This window comes from Astatotilapia calliptera, chromosome 19 (genome assembly GCF_900246225.1).
Source record: "Astatotilapia calliptera chromosome 19, fAstCal1.2, whole genome shotgun sequence".
Classification (NCBI taxonomy): Eukaryota; Metazoa; Chordata; class Actinopteri; order Cichliformes; family Cichlidae; genus Astatotilapia; species Astatotilapia calliptera.
Genome location: NC_039320.1, coordinates 24,196,241 through 24,215,520, shown reverse-complemented (window position 1 = coordinate 24,215,520; position 19,280 = coordinate 24,196,241). Strand labels below are relative to the sequence as shown.

The 19,280-nt window shown below is 42.4% G+C and overlaps 2 protein-coding genes across 11 annotated transcripts in view; both read right to left on the bottom strand.

The window, feature by feature from the left end:
* Positions 1-11,591, bottom strand: part of evla (Enah/Vasp-like a) — a 39,453-nt gene extending 27,862 nt beyond the window's left edge. The window contains exon 1 of one of the 3 annotated variants that reach the window (XM_026151763.1): positions 11,043-11,591. In XM_026151763.1, coding sequence (XP_026007548.1) covers positions 11,043-11,047 — 5 coding nt within the window. In that variant the 5' untranslated portion in view covers positions 11,048-11,591. Of the gene's footprint in view, positions 1-2,516; positions 2,986-7,546; positions 8,577-11,042 lie in introns of those variants that run through there. The other 2 variants (XM_026151762.1, XM_026151761.1) reach the window with 2 other exon arrangements.
* A 1,569-nt stretch (positions 11,592-13,160) lies between these two features.
* The window catches only part of eml1 (EMAP like 1), a 59,526-nt gene continuing 53,406 nt past the window's right edge, over positions 13,161-19,280 (bottom strand). For all 8 annotated transcript variants that reach the window (XM_026151054.1, XM_026151049.1, XM_026151051.1 and 5 more), the window contains 9 exons: positions 18,997-19,122; positions 18,609-18,740; positions 17,923-17,990; positions 17,709-17,797; positions 16,229-16,326; positions 15,838-15,925; positions 15,414-15,509; positions 15,189-15,319; positions 13,161-15,108 (listed from right to left, as the gene is read on the bottom strand). In XM_026151054.1, the coding sequence (XP_026006839.1) occupies positions 14,983-15,108; positions 15,189-15,319; positions 15,414-15,509; positions 15,838-15,925; positions 16,229-16,326; positions 17,709-17,797; positions 17,923-17,990; positions 18,609-18,740; positions 18,997-19,122 (954 nt within the window). In that variant the 3' untranslated portion in view covers positions 13,161-14,982. The remainder of the gene's footprint in view (positions 15,109-15,188; positions 15,320-15,413; positions 15,510-15,837; positions 15,926-16,228; positions 16,327-17,708; positions 17,798-17,922; positions 17,991-18,608; positions 18,741-18,996; positions 19,123-19,280) is intronic.

Genomic DNA, 19,280 nt, shown 5'->3' with positions numbered 1-19,280 from the left:
TTTTGCTGTCTGCATTTTGCCAAGCATGCCAAATCTGACTCTTAAAGGGACCATTTCTGCTTTTCTTTAATGTCCGTCACAGATTTAGTCCCATAATAATGGAAGATTATATCAAATATGGACCACGTTTTTCAAAAAATGAGGGTAAGTGTACAAATAATGCCTACGAGGGAGAAGCTCAGGCTTTAGACTGCTCTAAACAATCTGTATCAGACATGATTTTTTTCACTCTTGTCTCTGTATGATGTCAGTGAGAGCGGATATCCTTAATATATGAGCCCTGGAGCCCCGCCCACATGCTGTTTAGCTCTTTAAATCTCCTTTTACAGAGGGTTGACCAATCGGAAAAAGTGTGGCTTAAAGGGAGAGGAGCTAAACGGGCTTTTTACAGACAGCTGCACCCAGAAAAGGATGGTTTTTGTGTAGCTGTGAAAACACCTTAAGTACTTTTCCTGAGTTCAAGAGTAAAAATATAGAGTTGGAAATCTGAAAAACAAATGTAACATATATTTAATTCTACAGCAGAGGTGTACTTATTCAAAAGACCTTTGAACTCGTGTATCACAGTCCCGCTAAGTAGACAACTAAGACTATTTTAAAGCAACAGCACACAGCCGATTCACAAAGGCTTTCACATCCCAGATCCATCATGTTGTGCCTCACTCTTAATAGATCACAGGGCATTTATCTGACCCCTGCCCCACTCATATACGAATACTGCACAATATTGCAAAATGCAACTAAGCCTAAATGAGAGAGAACAGAGTGATGTGGTCTTAATGGCATTAATTTCAAACTGCATTAATGTGCTTATGTTCTTAGCCAAATGCCCCAGTTGTTCTGTGGAAAAGGTTCAGTTGTTTGAATCCTTCTGCAGCACAATCCTTTTCATTCAGAGCCATGTAAAACATAAACAATGATCAGACAGTTTGCTTATTACACTTGATATCTATATGTTGTATATTTTGTGTACTTGGTGTCCTTCTTCAGTCTGTGTTTCTGCCCCTATCACTGCCACTTCTCTCCCTGTTCATTCAGGTTTAGGTTTAAATGAATATCCTCTACAGGTCAAATAAATAAAATGATTTTAAAATACTCGAGGAGTCAATTAATTATAAGAAAAATAAATAGAAACAGATACACAACTATTGCTTATCTTAAAATATAGAGTTCAGGTCCTGGGTTGGCTGGCTTAGGTAGGTGGCACAAGGCCACTGTGGCACATGAGTTTGATTCCACCCCAGGCTTTTCCTGCATGTTGTTCCCCCTCCTTTCCTATCTGCTTCACTGTCCCAACCACCAATAAACGCTAAAATACCCCCAAATAAATCTTCAATTCAAACCAGACGAAAGACGAAAAGCCAATAATGTGTGTGAAAAATAAGGGGCTATAAATCTACCACGAGGATACATATCCATCTGAGAGGAGTTTGGAGTCGGGGGACAATTTCTGAAGAGCAGTTTAGAATGAATATGAAACAGTACTTTTGTATGAAATGCCCGTTCTTACTTAAAAATTTAACATTGCTCACAATATCGTATGCATTTTCAGTGTTCAGTGCTGCAGCAGACACAACAGGAGTTGCATGTATTAGACGGGAAGTCAGTTTTAAGCAGCGGCTGCACATCTCGTCATAAAATCCTCATTGTCCTTTATTTTCACACCCCCAGCCTCCCCCTTTCGTTCTTCTTCTCCCTCGTGATAACAAGGCAGCCAACAGAGCTGTTTGATCCTACCGCTCTCATTTGGAACATCAGCAGCGACCAAATATCCCTCTTTCTCTCTTTTTCCATGTCTTCCCTCGATCTTTCATCGTCCAGGAGAGAGAGGGGGGAAGTGCACTGGCCTGAAAGGCTGCCTTTCTAGCCGGAAGCTAAGCAGTCTTTAACACGTGTGTGAATTAAACATGTATAGAGCCCTTACAGAGCTCTTCTATTCAGAGATGCTCTGTGTGAAGCTGCAGCGTGTTTAGAATAAAGAAGATGCTCGGCGTCGCATCACGTGCACACGCTGAACCGCATCTTTCTGGCAGCATCTCTGGCTTTGATGGGAATGCTGCAATCAGGCGAACAGTCATCAAAACACATCAGAGTCAAAACTTTGCACACTTTTGTGCACTTTTAACATAAAAACAGAGAGCTGATTCATTCCACCTTTATGGCAAAGTTAACATTCTCCATGCACACAATAACTAATCCAAAATAGCCTCCATTCTGTGTCAGTTTGCTGAGGCCAGATTAAGATGACAGATTAGTATTTCAGCTCTGATTAAAATACAGCAGGGAAAGATTTGTCCGTCTGTGCTGCTGGAATATTACAGTGCTTTCTTTGTGGACGATAATCAAACCTCATCGACTAAACAATCAGACTTTTTTTACTCATCCCAAACTGTTTTTATCTCATCTTTGACATCCTTCCTTCATCTTCCTTCCTATCTTCACCCTTCATCCTCACTGACTTACTTACAGGAAGTAGAAATGATCAGACAGACGTCAAACAAAGTGTCAGCACAAACCTGGCAGCGATGTGGCTGTAAAACAATCCCGAGTCACTGACACTCTGAGGAAGGCAGTAACGCAGCGCTTGCAACCGGTGTATGTCCATGCTGGTCAACAGGAAAACAAAACAAAGCAGCAGCAGCAGCAGCGTCACTCTATAACACAAACTCCCTTCTGTGCTGCTGCGTTACATTTAAACTCTAACCTATTAAAAGCGGTTTAATCCTCTCCTGAAAGCCTGCGAGAAATTACGCACAAGAGCAACAGCTGCATGAGTAACTAAAATCATCCACTTAGAAGCGAAATGAGATTTAGAACATTCCCGAGTTCTCGCAGTGCTGCATTCACATCCAGACGGATGGCCCCTCCATCCAGGAACAAAGGCGATGACGGACAGACAGACTGGCAGAGATGAAGTCACTGACCAGCCAGCGATCCCTAACACACGATTGTGAATGTGCGATTGTCACTGAACCTCTGCGCTATTGTTGTACTGAAAACCCAAGGGAGATTACCTCATATCCGTCTCAACCAGCAGCACCCCCCCCTCCCCTAACAAATCCAAACACACACTACAGTTTACTGGATGTATGAAGGGGGGGGGGTCCTGCTGTTATCTCCAACCGCCCCTCCTCCTGACCTGCCGTTGCCATAGCTACCCAAATAAGCCGAGCCCGAATTAACAACCAGTGGTCTATACTGTGGTCAGCTACTATTGACTGGGATGTCCTCCACCTCTGAGGACAGTGGATGAACACTCACGGGGCATGCACATTAACTGGAGGTGGTGTGTGCATGTGTGTGCGTGCATGCGTGTGTATGTGCTAAATGTCCATTAAAAGCTATTGAATAACTCACAAGCTAACGCTCAATCTGGTTTAGATTCCCTGGGTGAGACAGCAAAGGGAGGTGGGGGCATTTTGGAAGGCATCGGTGTTATTGTTGAGCGGAGCGGCAGTATTCGATCCAAATGTAATAAAACCAGAGGTAGAGAACGTTCCCGGTTTGATTCTGGCAAAGGACCCTGTCCACTGTGTGCTGTCCTGCAGGCTACAAATAAACGATCTCCCTCTCAAGCTCTCACACACAAATCCACACAACCTTGGGCTGACAGCAGTCCAGTGTTAAGATGACAGAGCATTACCCTTTGACCTCTCTGGTTCACATGCGCTCGGCTCTAACGGCTGACATCATATGCCGCTCAGAGAGCAAACAACCCAAACGACAGAGTCCCACCACCAAGATGCGTGACAGGGCACTCTGTGTCACGTTGACATTGGTTAAACCGGGGTCACGATCAACAGCGATTTGTTATTCAGGGGTAACAGCCATGCCAAGTGAAATTACTCTTGGCTCGTGTGCGGCTCAGATGGCCCAGCTGGACCGCAGGACGTTTCTGTGGCCGGACGGGTAAATGTTAACAAGCTCGATCTGTGGCAGACGAGGCTCTGTTGTGCCCAGAGGAGGAGACACTGCCTGCTCACTAACATTTATAAACTGATAATAGGAAAGAGCTAAACTGCTGCAGGGAAAGTGAGCGCATCGAAAATCAAACATGAAGGCCACATTGTTGCTTAGAAAGAAAAAGACACATTCACAGTGATCATAGGGTGCTATTATTCTTTCTATTTAGGATTTTTCCGATAAATGTATGCCACAGCAAAATAATATTTATTTTAAAAAATAGGACGATAGCAATTAAAGCATAGTGTTGCAATATTTTGCATGACAATATTGTATCGATACAGGGACACCAAATATCTAAATTTTATTAAATTAAATTAAATAGTCTGGGAGTTTTATTACACAGAGGGCTCATCTCATGCATCACCAGCCCGAGTTAATGTTAGCTGAGCAAACTTACATTAAATGAACTGATTAACCATCCAACACTGGACACTAAAATACCTCCTAATCAGAGTAAGCTAATGGCTCAGTCACATGAGGGAAAATAAGACAGGAACATTCTTACCTCTACACAAAAACTTGGCAGCGTTCTGATGATTTTATTGAATTTTTTCACATTTTGTGACCGACTGCAACTATTGGTGACTAAATGGTTTCCCAGAGCTTGAAGTCACTGCACACTCACAAGCACTTTTGATCAAGGTTGCCTTACCTTGTCAGGATCCTGGGTCTCCTGACCCAGCGTTTTTAGTTCTTTTGTGATTTTTGTATTTTGTCGAGTACTTGTGTGATTTATTTTATGGTTTCTAGTTTGCCCCTGTTGTTTTCCTGTGCCCCCTTTTGTTCTGTGTAAAGTCTGCGTTTCTTGGTCTGTGTCTTCGCATGTTTTGAGCTTCTTGTGTTTCAGGATTTCCCTCTGTGTATTATTTATCATCTCTAGTTTTTTGGTTCTTTGCCTTATGGTTATGTCTCTGTGTTTCTTAGTTGCTGTCTCTACCGTGTCAAGTTCGCGTCTCTGTGTTATACTTCCTGTTTTACTTTGAAGGTCCGTGTCTTATATGAATGTGTTCAGCTTACGCTTCCTTGTCTCGTCAGTTCTGATTTCCCCCAGCTGTGCCCTCCTTCTGTGTCTCATTCCCCTCTTTACTTCCCAGTGTATTTAAACCCTGTGTTTCTCTGAGTCAGTGTCGTGTCGTCCCTCAAGCTGTGTGTTTCCTCGTGTGCCTCCCTGCAAAGTGTAAGTTTATATTTTCCCTGTGTAGTTTAGTTTTGTATGCTTTTCCCCTGTCAGCAAATAAAGCTGAGTTTTTTGAGTTCATCCCTCGAGTCTGAGTGCCTGCATCTTGGGTCCAACTCCTGCCTGCCACACAGCACTTCCTGACATACCTGATAGATGGCAACCTTTCTGCAGTCGCAGTCTTGGTTGGACTGACTGCAAACACTCAAAGATACAGACAGATTTCCAACGTGTTGCCAGTCTGAAAAAATCTCCACTCAACTGGTTTTATTCTTGTTGGAACAGGAAGGCTGCAGAGCGCAAATGTGAAAGTTAAATGTGAATTTCTGTCCATGTACACAACAGCAGATATATTATTTTCAGTGATTTATCACAGTTAACTGCTGTATCATCACAATCAGATTGCATGTAATAGCCAAACTGACCCCATTCAAATAACTGAAGTGAGATAAAAAAAATATACTAACAGTTAAAATTCGAAATTATAATTTGCAGTTTAAAAAAAGGTGATATTTTATTGCAAAATGTTAAAAATTGCAGTAAATTCTTTTACTGAGGCTTCCAGTGCAGCAGAAGCCTCAATAGGTGAAGTATTGTGATAGTCATGGGGTGTTTGATGATTCACAACATTACTCTCATATACGCTTATGAAAAGCTAAAAAAACCTTTTGTAATTGATTTATTTTTGCTTGTTTGTTTTTTCTTTTTTTGCTGGTAATCACTGAAAATGTCAAAATTTTTCAAAATCTCAAAGTCCTTTTCAAGTGCAGAATTTTAACAAAAAAAAAAAAGCGTAATTAATTTGAAAGCACTGAAAGAAAAACTAGACATAAAGTAGAGCTGAATAAAGACCGACACCAGGGATGCACTAATCATGAAACATGAACAGTTTGCCTGATAGTCAATAGTGTTCCCACACTAACCCCATAATACCGTAACTTATTCATTACTCCTGAGATACCAGTTGCTGTTCCTCTTTCTGTGCCAGGGAAACAGTAACTTAACTGTAGTCACATCTTTTAGCTCGTCATCACACGATGTTTGAGAACAGTGAAATAACTGAAATAACCACCGACACTGGGAAATCTCATCGTACATACAAAGATTCAGGCGGATCATCTGTAATGTGTAAAATCAGCACACTGACCTCCATAATACCATCACTTATTCATTACCCTGTAGATGCCAGTTGGGCCTCAGGCTAACCGACTGTGATCACATACAGTACAATATGGATGGCAACCCCACATTTCACTGTCTTACCCTTCCCCCACCACTCTCCTCCACCTTCTCCAGTCCTCGTCACCGTCACTAATCCTGATCCTTAAAGGGATCCGCCGCTTCCGTTTGGAGAGAAAATACTTTGTAGGTTACACAAACGAGAACACAGGAAGAACAGAGCGAGCGTTAGCCTGTTCAGATTGATTAACATTCTCAGCCGGAGAATAATATACAACCCTGCGGAGCTCGTATTTTTCTTTGTATCCTGTGTCGTTGATGGGAATAAGAATGGGCCGAGGTCTGGACGGTAGAAAAACGGAGCATTAGGTTTGATTTCACAATTTGAGGTTACGTTTTGGACAACTTTTGTTTTTATTTCCACATTACAATCAGAATGACACTGTCATAAATAGTGAGCATACTGTGAGAGATGCTGAGAGATCTTCCCTGTGATGGAGATTACTAGAGTGCACGCGGTCAAGTGTAAACCATCAGTCTTATCTCTTCTGCCCCACTCGGCTCTGTATCTGTATTTGTGCTTTAACAAATCGCCATGACCCGCTCTAATCTGGCAGGGCCACATTATACTGGACTATACCCTCTCTTGAGAGTCTCACTCAATCAGCCAGTCAGATTAACACTTTCTATCTCTTTCTTCTCGACTTCCTTTCTCAAACGCACGCACATGCAACGAGTCAGATGGGATCAGTCCCGTGAACAAGAGTAAGCAGCTGAGCAGATTCAATGGCAGGCAGCAAGAAACTCATTCCTTTATTTGCCAGGAAAAGACTGAACCAATGAAAGACTGCTAGAGGGTAACCAATCAGACTTCTCTGCAACAGCTGGCTCCAAAGAATCACAGGCAGAGGGGTGGAAAAAAGGAAAGGAGAGAAAGTCAGCAACTCCTGGAGGAGATTTTTTTCCAAGCTTTTCCTCCAATTCAACATATTCAGCGGCATGTCGGGCTTGGTGAAATAGGGGTTTTTCTTGCAGGCGCACAATTCTGTTTCAAGGAGCAAACAGATTGTGTGGTCTGCAAGCTGAGCCAGGCTTCAAACAGAAACACCACAGAGTGAAGGAGGCTACATCATTACCGCACAACCCAAAGCCAACCTTAGCTTTACTCACACAACTCCAAAAACACAGAGAAGAGACGATCACTGATGAGTCATTTTGCCTTACCCGAAGTCGTCCAGGGAATACATGTCGCAGGAGAAGAGGGCACAGTCCTCGAGCACGGGATGGAAGGAAGTATAAAAAAGGGAGATTATGGAGGAGAGGGGGAAATGTCAACCTTGAGAAGAGAGAGCAATACGCATGCTGTCCAACTCTGCTGCAGTCAACTCAGTCTTTCCCCTCTTCACATCCCTCTAAAAAAGTTAAAAAAAAGAGAAAAAATCTACTACGCCAGCAAGGCAGTCATGAGCATGAGACACAGAGAGAGTAGGAGGGAAGGAGTGAGCGAGAGAGATGAGGAGTGTTGCAACAGAGTAAGGGAATGCAAGAGAGAGAGAGAGAACATGTGACCAGCGCAGACCAGTCACCTCCCTCTGCTTCGGGGACCGAGTCGTCGTCTTTCAACCTCCGAGGAATAATTTCCACTGGATGGAAATTACATGTTAGCCTGTATTGGAAACAGGAGCGCTTTTACACTCCCCTTTCTATACCGGAGCTTTAAATAGATTCTGCATGTCAGCCTTTTATCACTAATTAACTACAGAAGAGGAAACAACAGCAACAGTTCATTCATTCAGCTCAGATATCATAATGGACACAACATTCCCGTTCTCTGCAGGAACAACAGAGCGTAACGAGCAACAAAAGTTTCCCCGATGTGGCGTAATATTCGCGGCATCCCTGTGGCTTTTATCAGAATTCGCCCTCCAACGGCGGTCCATCTGGCAGGAGCAAACTTAAAGGCTTTTAAGCTTCTTTGCAGCAGTGAGCCGAGGTGTAGGAAACAAACAAAGAGCGATCCACTGAAAGATTAGGAAGCTTTATGGATTTAAGAAAATAGCCAGAAACACACAACGGATCCGGGGTTCTAAAGTGGCACCCAGAAGGTCTGAGTTCATGTGCATCCAGGATTAGTGACATTCGGCTGAGGCCTAAGCGAAAACTTTCAAGCAGACTTTGAACTCCACAACAAACAGAAAAAAAGTGTTAAAATGTTGTTACTGCAAGTAAATACAGGGCCAGATACCAATACTGATACCAGAACTTTTAACCTTTAAGAAGAGAGCAGCGTGTCTTGATTTATAAGATGAATCATTGTCATCAGTTTGCTGATTTTGAAGACATTTTAATGATTACTAAATCATGGTGATTTTTACTTTCCACAGTAATGAGTTCACACAAAAAACTCCACTTTTCAGCTTTTATTGTATTTCATGTAAGAATTATTTAACACAATCCAGGGGGCTACATACTGAACTTAGAGGATAGAAAAGTATCGTCCATATTGATTGATTACTTTTGGAGAGTTAATATTGATCTGATACCAATACCAGCCTTGGAATTAATACTAATCAATATTTGGATCTAGCAAAACCCTTGGGGAGTGAAAATGGAGAGACTAAAGGTTAGGCTGAACCTGTTTGACCTCCACCACGCCAAAGGACACAGCCTTATGGATGATGTACAGGAGCAGATAGAAAACAACCAGATAAGGGTAGATTCATAAAGGATTTCCATGTGAGAGTCAATTAATCATTTGTGATATTCAGTTGTCACTATTACTGCTAGCTAAAAGCCATTTTCCTTTCCCCTGAAATCCAGGCTTTATCATTGTATCACAAATGGGAGCGCTGTGGCTGCGGTGATGCCGTCTCTCGTGGAGCTGCTCTCTGATCAGCTCAGAGGGCAGCAGCCTGCAGTAGGAGGCATAACTCAGCGTTTTACCTTGCAGTGAGTGCACTCGCTCTTTCTACTTTTTGCACAGTGAATCACCACAACGAGCCCTTCAGAAATAATCCTGTCCTATAATAGCAATGGACAGACGCCTACATGCACGCTCACGGTTCTTCCTCCCAATCCACTCTGCCTACTCGTAACACGCACGCACAAGCATGCAGAAACAGCCAGGTCTAGACTGACGGTAGAGAAGAAGCGCCCCTTAATGAAATCTCTAAAAATAACTCCACTCTCGTGTGTACAGGAGTGCATGGGCATCCACATCCACATACATGAATGCATGCGCACCCTCACATAAATGCAGCAAATGGAAGCGGCGAGGTTGAACAAATGGGCCCATTGAATGTAATTCTTTTTTTTTTTTTTCCTTTAACCCTGCAAAAATAAAAGCCAGGTCGCCCCTCGCTGATGCTTTGTGGAGATTTAAGACTTCCCTTTTGGGCCTGAGTCAAAGAGCAGATCTGCCTCGGGTGAAGACAAACACACAGGATGGGATACAAGCAGCGTTGCTTTACAGAAAAAGAGGAAACGGCGTGCTCATCTGACTGGACTGGAAGATATGAATCTTGCATGTTTACGTCTTGGAGCAGTTGAGCCACTGGCTTTGTGCTGGGTGAGGTTACAGGATGACGGTGAATTATTGGGACTGGAAATAAAAAAACAGAAGCACTTCACAAATATGATTTATCCCATTTTTTGTTCCCTTTCTCTCTCTTTTTCCTTTTCCTTTTTGATTCCACAGACTCTCAGCAGACTCTCTCACAAAGATACAGACCAACACTGGTAGCTACAGGAAAAGCAGAGCGAGAGTGCACTGTATCTGAGGAGAGCTGTCAGAGTAAATCTGAGGCTGTAAAACGGAATGGTGCAGGCTGACTGCAGCTACGGAGACATGGAGGAGTCAAACTAAGGCAGGAAGGGGAAAACATAAAAGGACTGCTTCATAAATAGCACAGAGTATAAAGACTGCTGCTCCTCCTGCTGAAGAAGAAGATCTGGGCCTCAGCGCGTTCTGCATACCAGCACAACCAGGAAAGGGCTCAAAATACCGCCCATAAGCTCAGATGTAGAATGACTTCAAAAAGAGCCACAGACTGGATAGTATGCATATATGCAACCATCATGGTTTCTGTAGGTGTATATGGGAAGTGGGTGAGGGGGTGGGGGTCTGTTAACCTGCCTAGCAACCACCGGAATAAACACCCTCCTCCTCCTCTTGCCACGGTTATAAGCACCCTCATTTATCCTGTCCCCCACCCACCACACCAACACACTCCCCTCCTGCAGCCACTCACCCCGGCGGTGCATCAATCACATTTAACGAAAGCAGTATTTTATTATTTTTTTTATCACTTCACCGGGTGCACCCGAATTGCTTATGTAGGGAAATACATGATGCTGTCGTTTCCATGACAACATCAACCTGGCCTGAATCCTGCCTTCAATGCGCTGGGTGGGTCCGGCGGTGACAAAGAAGGGGGTGGAGGGGGGTGGAAAGCGGAGAAGTCATTTCGATAATTCGCCATTTAACAATATGACATAAAAGCGCACAGTTAAAGGGCGCACGTATGGAAGGTGGGTGAAGGGGATGAGGCCGGGTGGGTGGGCACCCGGAGGAAAAACTGGCAATAAAATATGAGAAGATGCTGCAGTTATTCAGTAAATGATCATTCCAGCGAGGTTATTGTGGAAATGCAGATGTAGCCCCGGAGAGGGCTCCGTGTCGCTGCGCATCTGCCATGACAGCGCACGATACGGTGCTTACCTCATTTTCCTCCTCTTTTATTCAACCGGGGCTGATGGCACTGATGAGGCTGCTCAATACGTCCCGCTATTATTTCAGTATATACCCTCGTGTGAGGCTCGGAGCAGCCCGCCGGCCTCCACCTTGTGTCCTCTCTGCGCGTCTGTGGCGATATCACAGGCTGAGGATGGGTCGTGAAACGCTAAGCGACAACCCGAGCGTTTTCTTCCATCCGCTTTGTGCTCCGTTGTCTCTGCTCTCCGCACGCGCTGCTGCTTACGCCGCGTGTCCTTAAGTCCATGTTCAGTCGGTGCTCGCGCTCGGTAGAAGACGGTGAACCGTGGTCGTCAGCCGCCTCCTTCATGCCATATTTTCTTCCCATTCGGAGTGTTTTGGTGAGATGGACAGATTTTGGGGAAAATGCTAATACGGCGTGCAAAGGGAGAGGGGAGGGGGTGCGAGCCGACCGGCTCAATGCTGCCCACCTGCGGCCAAGACGCACACATGCAGGGAACTGACGCCCCCTAAGTACCCCACCCGTCAGAGTCTCAGCAGGCAAACAAGTAGTCTGGTCTAGCCCCCTAATGTATGGAGGACCACATGAGCCAAAAATAAAGCTAACTAAACAAATGATTGTTAGTAAACACACACACACACACACACACACACACACACACACACACACACACACACACACACACACACACACACACACACACACAAATATTTATATTTATTTTGATTTGCTTGTGTATTTCTTTACCGTTTAATTAAACCTCTATTTATTCGTCTTCCAATTTGATTTTACATTCTATTTATTGATTTACGCATCAGGGCTTGCAAAATCGCTAGCCCGACGTCCTCTGGTCGGGCGACCACAATCTATCTCAGCCCTGCATCATTGCATTTACATGATTATTTTCTTAAAATATTTTTTTGCTTTTTACATTTCTTTTATTAATTTCTATTGAATTTTTTCCAACTATTTTATGAGGTCAGCTTTGTTCTTTCTAACTAACCTCAGGCTCTTAACAGAAATTACTCCCTCGAATAGTTGCTATAGAGAACTGAGGTGCTTGGCTGGTGTGGTGGAAAATAATTGTCTTAATGTACTACTACCAAGTTTACTACCAAGTCATCAGGTCATATGTTAGTCAAGAGAATCCTCACTGGTAGTCTCTTCAATCACTCACAAGTTGAGAAAAACTTATGTGAGGTTCCGCTCACTTTGCATCCCCAGTGTTTATTTCTCCCGTAGTTGCCTGAAGTTATCACGCTGCTGTGAAGTGCTTCCAGTGTGGACACAGCATTAGATCCCTGAAGGTTCTTATCTATATCAGATCTAATGATATTGTCACGTTGTCTAGCAACCACCTTTCAGTGGGCTAAAATGATGTTTTAAGAATTTATGCACGCACAATGCCTTATTAAAGCACACTGTCCTTTTTAATTTTACGACAGTGGCATCCTGTTTACCTCCACAAAACTTCAACCGTGCATTATGCATTATGATATCATGAGGTTGCTCAGCAACCACCTACCAATGGGCTACAATGAATGATTTTTTCCATTTCTATACTTAGAAGACCTTAAAAGGGATTGTCTCATTTTCTTTTCGTGACCTATAGCAAAACACAACAAAGAATACTGGAGCTTGTACATGTACCAGTTACATTTATATTAGCATTGAATTTATTATCCAATTATTAATTATTAATTTATGTATTAATTATTTTATGTTGCATTTAATTCCACCTTTTATTTATATATATATATATATATATATATATATATATATATATATATATATATATATATATATATATATATATATATATATATATAATTATTATTATTATTATTATTATTTTTATTTTTTTATTTATTTTTGATTTGGGCAATTTTAGCCCTCCAGGGCGTCTACAGGTACTACAAATGTTGTATTCTGCTTTAGAGTGAAATGTTGTTGTCATTTTTTTTGTTTTTTGTTTTTACGACTAGCAGATTTCAATTTCCACTCTATAGTCCCTGTGAGTGGATTTCCTTTGTTAGAATTTTCAATAAAACAAAAGCCACATGTCAAAGAAAGAATTAAACAAATAAAAAAGAGAAAAGTGAAAAATATAAGACAAAAGATCATTTGTATTTCATCATTTACTTCCAGAGAGATTTTAATGTTCAATGGTATTTTGCAGCCCCAAGTGTTAAAGTGGTAAGACAAATAAATGTTACATTCACTCTGTAGAGTGGCAGCTTTAAATCACTGTTGTTAAAAGATCTGAAATTTTCCTGATAAAAGGACATAAACCGATAAAACAATCAGCCAGCCTTCAGGATTTTTAAACCACCTCAGTGTGCCTCATAACAGCAGCAGCTATGTTCACACTAAAATCAGCTAAACCCCAACCAATTATCACGTAAAAAAAAGTCCCATTTACTCATGCACGTGTGCTCATTTGGCTTTTCTGTTAACCATAAGGAGTGTGACATGCTACACATCGTACCACTGATCGGATGGCAGACAGCTTTAAAGCCTGAGAGCAGACATTGGTTTATGAAAAGCTCCAGTAAGTGCTAAATGTTAATTAGCTTAATAGACCTGCTGTATTTTTTTTTTAAATCAGGCAGAAGCAGTGCATTATAGAAAAAACCCCCAAAAAACATCTCAACAGTTCTGTTAAATACCTTGCCAGTGACTGATGGCGCACAGCTGAGAAGCACATCAGACAGTTACAGTGTAATGGTCTCATTCTTCCCCTTCATAAACTGATGTAGGTACAATAAAAAGTGGAAAGACACAGATTTGAAAGGGCTTCACATCACTGAAAACCTCAGCATACGCTTCATTTTGATTCTCCTTGCACTCCAGGCAAAAGTCAGAGAAACCTAGCAAACCAAAATAGTGTATATTTCACCCACAACGTCCTCAGATCAGTTTCAAGCTTTTTAGTACATCTACCGATCTAAACAGAGATTTATTGCAGGAAAAAGGGTCAAAGGAAATCAAGCTGGCAGTGAAGGATTTTACGCACAATCAATAAATAATAGGAAAGGGGTCCTGTGTAAAGAGATGGAAGCGCAAACAATTTGAATATGTTCAAATAAATTTCTTATTAGATCCTTCTGGTTTTAAATAGTGGGTAACAACCTCCTCACTCACAGTATCCTCCTCAGTCCCACAAAACCAACAAAGCTGAACAAAAGTTGGATCTAATATTAACCGTTAATGAGACGTTTGGATATTTTAGTGAGATGTTTTTTCAGAGACTCTTTCTGATGTGACAGTGTTAACAAAACGGGGAAGGGCCTTGCTTCACTAGTGCTTTCCTGAGTTGTTAAATACAAAATAAAAGTTTGACAATTAGAAAAAAATCACACTGTATTTCTTTCTGTGCACAGTTTTTGTTGCAGTGTTCTCGGATCTCCAGTTCAGTCTGGAGGGGCTCTGAAAGGCAGCAAAACAAACCTCTTCAGTCCATTATCTGGTGGCAGGAGTGTGTACTACACAAGGACAGTGAAGCCAAACTGTAAAAACGCACCCATCGGGTCAGACAGGGCCTTTGGTTTTCGCATTGATCCGTTTGATTTGTTTTGTTTAATGTCGCTGGGTGCAAGGCTACAGTACGTGAGGGGGAGATTTCTTTTCTTTTTACATGTAGTGCGGAGACAGAGAAAGGGGGAAATAAGAGGATTTTTGTCTTTCAAGCAGGCGCATGTCAGACCCCCGACAGTTTGTCGCAGTTAGGATCTGTGTGTGGATCGGGGAAAGGAAACCTCAGGTCAAAAAGTTTCTCTTCAATCAAAACCACTTCAGTTAATTCAGATCCACATCTGTGTTAGCGTATGAGTTCGTTTCAGTTTGGTTTGGTTCAGTTTAGTGCAGTTTGGTTCACTTTGCTTCAGCCGCAGCAGCAGCAGCAGCAGCAGCGAGAAGCTGGACAGTATCCATTTCTGTGCTCGCTCAGACTATCCTCCACTGCATCACGCTCATGTCCTTCCCACCTGTCGACACCAGGTAGCTGTCATCATACAGGAAGGTTACATTGGTCACGTGACTGCTGTGGCCACCGTAAACATGGCTGGGAGCCTGGAAAGAAACAAAAACAACACTGTTTTTCGATACTGAGCCGAATATCCTGCTTAACATCACCGTGAGCAGCATCTCACCCTGAACTGTGAGCAGGGGTATGAGAAGAGGTGGACCTTCCCAAAGTCGTCTCCGGTAACCAGGAGGCTCTTATCGTTGGATCTGCACACGGCGTTGATGTCGGTGCCGTCTGAGCCGTCGGGCCACAGGCCTGGGGAAGCAGAGGGCGCCGGAAATGTCTACTGAATGCACAATTAAACACCAACATACACGTAAAGAGGGAGATCAAAGGATCCGCCACTTACCAAAGACCTGGAAGCCCAGAGTGCAGGTGTGGGTGGCCCACTCAATATCTCTGGTTGTCTCCACGCTGACCACCTGTTTACACACTGATGGGATCCCTGAGGAAACAAATACAAAGCAAATACAAAACAGGTCTTAGCGTGGCTTAGAATGGGTGCTGTTGGGCATGCCAACTCCAAATTACTGTGACTGAAAACTTTACACTCAACATCTTACGAAACTAACTACCGTAAGATTGCTCAAATGCACAACCAAGTTTGTGCTCTCCTGCTACCTCAGAGCAGGTTGTGAACACAGTTTTGCACAGTGACTAGTTTCATGAATGCATGAAAGGGGAAAAATCATTTTAGGCCAACTTTACTAGATTTCGTGGCATTTTTAAGGATTATATCAATCCTAAAGGAAACCTGAGGATAAGTGACTTACAGTACAGTATCTCATAGTCGCCGGAATTTGATACCAGGTACTGAGAGTCCACAGACCAGTCCAGATGAGTGATGAAACTGGAGTGACCCTGGGAGAAGTTAGAAAAGTTTAAAAATGCATCTCAGACACACACAGCAACACACACTTCACAGTATTTTCAGAGTGGAGTCAGTATGGGTATCCAAGAACTATAAATAATCCTAGAAATGTTGATGCATAGTCTCAGCAGGGTATGACTCTGGGGGTTGTTATTTATGACTTTGCCGGTTCTCTGTAAACACACATCCAGAAAGCACTGAAATGCAGAACTGAGGAGGGAGCTAAAGATAAAGGTGAAGCAGAAAGGAACTTGAAATAAAGGATGAGGGGGATTATAAATACAGGTGCTCACCGAGCACTTCCCCACTCGACTGTACTTCCTCCCATTTTCTGCCACAGCGTAGATATAGATGTAGTTGTCGTGGGATCCGATGGCCAGGAAGTTACCATCTATATAAGATGAAGAAAAGAGGAACATTAGAGGTCATAAAATGAAATATAAATTAAAAAACAGGTTTGCAAATGGCAAATAATTAACTAGACTGTTGTAGATGGATATCCACTGTGAGGAGGCAGGCGATACATCTGATGCTGCAGGTATAGCAGATGTTCATTACCTAATATAGGAAAATATGGATCAAAGCATTCTCACACTCTTGGCACAATATCAGATATTTGCAAAATTCATTTAAAACTAAATAATCTAATGTAATTTTTGAATGTATATATTAGTGCTGGTAGCGTTAATCTCGTTAAAATGACGTTTAACTGCATTAATGCAGCAAATCTCCGTTAGCGAGTTAACGCCGATCACCCCGTGCGGGGCTGCACGGCGTCAACGTGTTAGCGCAGTTAGCTGGTTGTATTAACCTTTTGGTTTTTATAACAATATTACTTGGTAATTCATATACACTCACTGATCACTTCATTAGGTACACCTGTTCCACTTCTTGTTAACAAGAAGGCTATAATTAGCCAATCACATGGCAGCATCTCAGTCATTTAGGCATGTAGACATGGTCAAGACTGCTGAAGTTCAATCTGAGCACCAGACTGGAGAAGAAGGGTGATTTATGTGACTGTTGGTGCCAGGCAGGAGTGTTTCGAAACTGCTGACGTGGGATTTTCCCACACAACCATCTCCAGGGTTTACAGAGAATGGTTGGAAAAGGAGAAAATATTCAGTGAGCAGCAGTTCTCTGGGCGAAAGTGCATTTTTGATGCCAAAGGTCAGAGAAGAATGGCCAGACTGCTTTAAGCTTAAGCGGATTTCACATAAACAATATAACAGCAGGGATCCACCCTGCCCTGTATTTTTGGTTCAGGCTGATTCTGGTGTAATAGTACTGGGGATATTTTCTTGGCATCCTTTAGTACCAAGTGATCATTGTTTAAACTCCACAAATGACCATGTCCATCCCTTTATGACCACAGTGAACCCATCGTCTGATAGCTGCAAGACAATGTGCCATGTCACAACACTCAAACTGGCTTTGAGTTCACCGTATTCAAACGGCCTCCACAGTCACCAGCTCTCAATGAAGTAGAGCACCTTTGGGACAGGATGGAACGTGATATTTGCTATCATGTCAGTATGTTTCCAGCTCATTGTTGAATCGATGCCGCAAACAATTAAGCCTGTTCTGGAGGCAAAATGGGGTCGAAGAGAGGTGTACCTAATAAAGTGGCTCATGAGTATATGACTTCTTTTGTTTTGATTTTGGCAGTTTTAGCTCTCTTCAATCAACATAAACTACAACACATACAAGTCTTCTGTGTAGTCTTCTTAATTTTCCTAACATTAATACACAAACATGAGATTAACACCATACCTGGCCCATAGCGCATAACCGACAGCTGCTCATTCCCATCTGTGTGCATTGTGACTAAATCCTTAGAGTCTGTGTCCAGTACCAGCCACCTGCAGGATTGATGACAGAACCAATCAAAATCTTACAAATACTTTTTTTTTAGCTGTAAAGTAAAGGCTGTATCTCTTAACCAAGCGCATTGGCACTAAATGCTTTTTGGTGATGGTGTCTATACCTGCCCGTCTGGGTTCCTACAGCAACCACAGCTCCAGAAGGATGGAAACCTGCTGACTGTGCAGCATCCTGTGAGAAGAAGAAAGAATATGACATTTAAAGTCCACCCCTTCACTCATTAATGGGTTTTGATTATTGTTACCTCACTATGCAGATTCACTTGTGTGCAGATTTTACGTTTATCTCCTGGTTTCACTGCTTGCCTTAAATTTAAGATGCGTTTGGTACATATGAGCATGATTTTGTGAGCTCTACTTTTGTAGTCTACAGTGCGCAGACATTGAAAATGATGATCTCAGTCATGTAGAAGATGTATACCATCATGCTAATCAAAATCGGAATCAGTTAAGCACTTCACATCTCACTCGTATGACTGGGATCACACATATAAATTGATTTCTTTAGCAAGAGAGAAGAAATAGATGCAATAGAAAAAGAAGATTTATTTTTTACTGAATTGTGTTATGAAATGTATTTGGAGGGAATCTTTAATGTGATCAATAATTCAAATAATCCAAATTTATATAAAGTATAAATAATGTTATGCTGATAGCTTTGCTGTAAATTTGTACATGCACTTTTGCTACTTGATGTCCTGTTTATTCTAATAGACATAAAAATGATCTTCATATGTTTGCTGTGTAATTCCAGTGACTGACCCCAGGGGCCAGTGTTGCCTAAACTTACTTCCAGGCTCTTGGACCAGATCAGCTGATGGGAGCTTGAGTCCCACAGACAGACCTGCCTGTCATACCCACAGGTCAGGAACTGAGGTTTCCAGGGATGGATGGCTAAACCCCACAACTCATCAGTGTGACCCTGCAGAAAAGAAGAGAAAGAAAGAGAAAGAAACAAAGCTGATAAAACTAATCAGCAAACTACTGTTTTGGGGTTGTGCAAAGCATTTGAACACATCCTGTTGTAACTTAATCAAACACATTCATTTATTCATTAAAATTTGATTTTCATCTGCATGAACTTGAGATGAGCTAGTAGTAGGTTCTAAGGAAAGGAAGAAGAAGGAACCCTCCTATTGGACAGCCAATGTAGAGATAAACCTGACTGCTGCATGTACCTGTGTAATGGGCATGAACTCTCCATCCAAACTGCCTTTCAAAACAAAGTTCTTTGTGGTCCCGATGAGCACACTCTCCCCTCTGCCCTCTGCTATAGTCCGGATGGGACCAAACAACTCAGGCACCTGTAGAGAAAAAGCAGCGATCATGCACAGCACCGCTTCACCTGGAACCTAACAGCTGCCTCAGGCAAGACAAGCTAATTTATAATAATAATACAGTCAATGTGAACCCCGAGTGTCATTGCTATAAATGCCTGTGAATCTCTTTGAAAGCACAAATC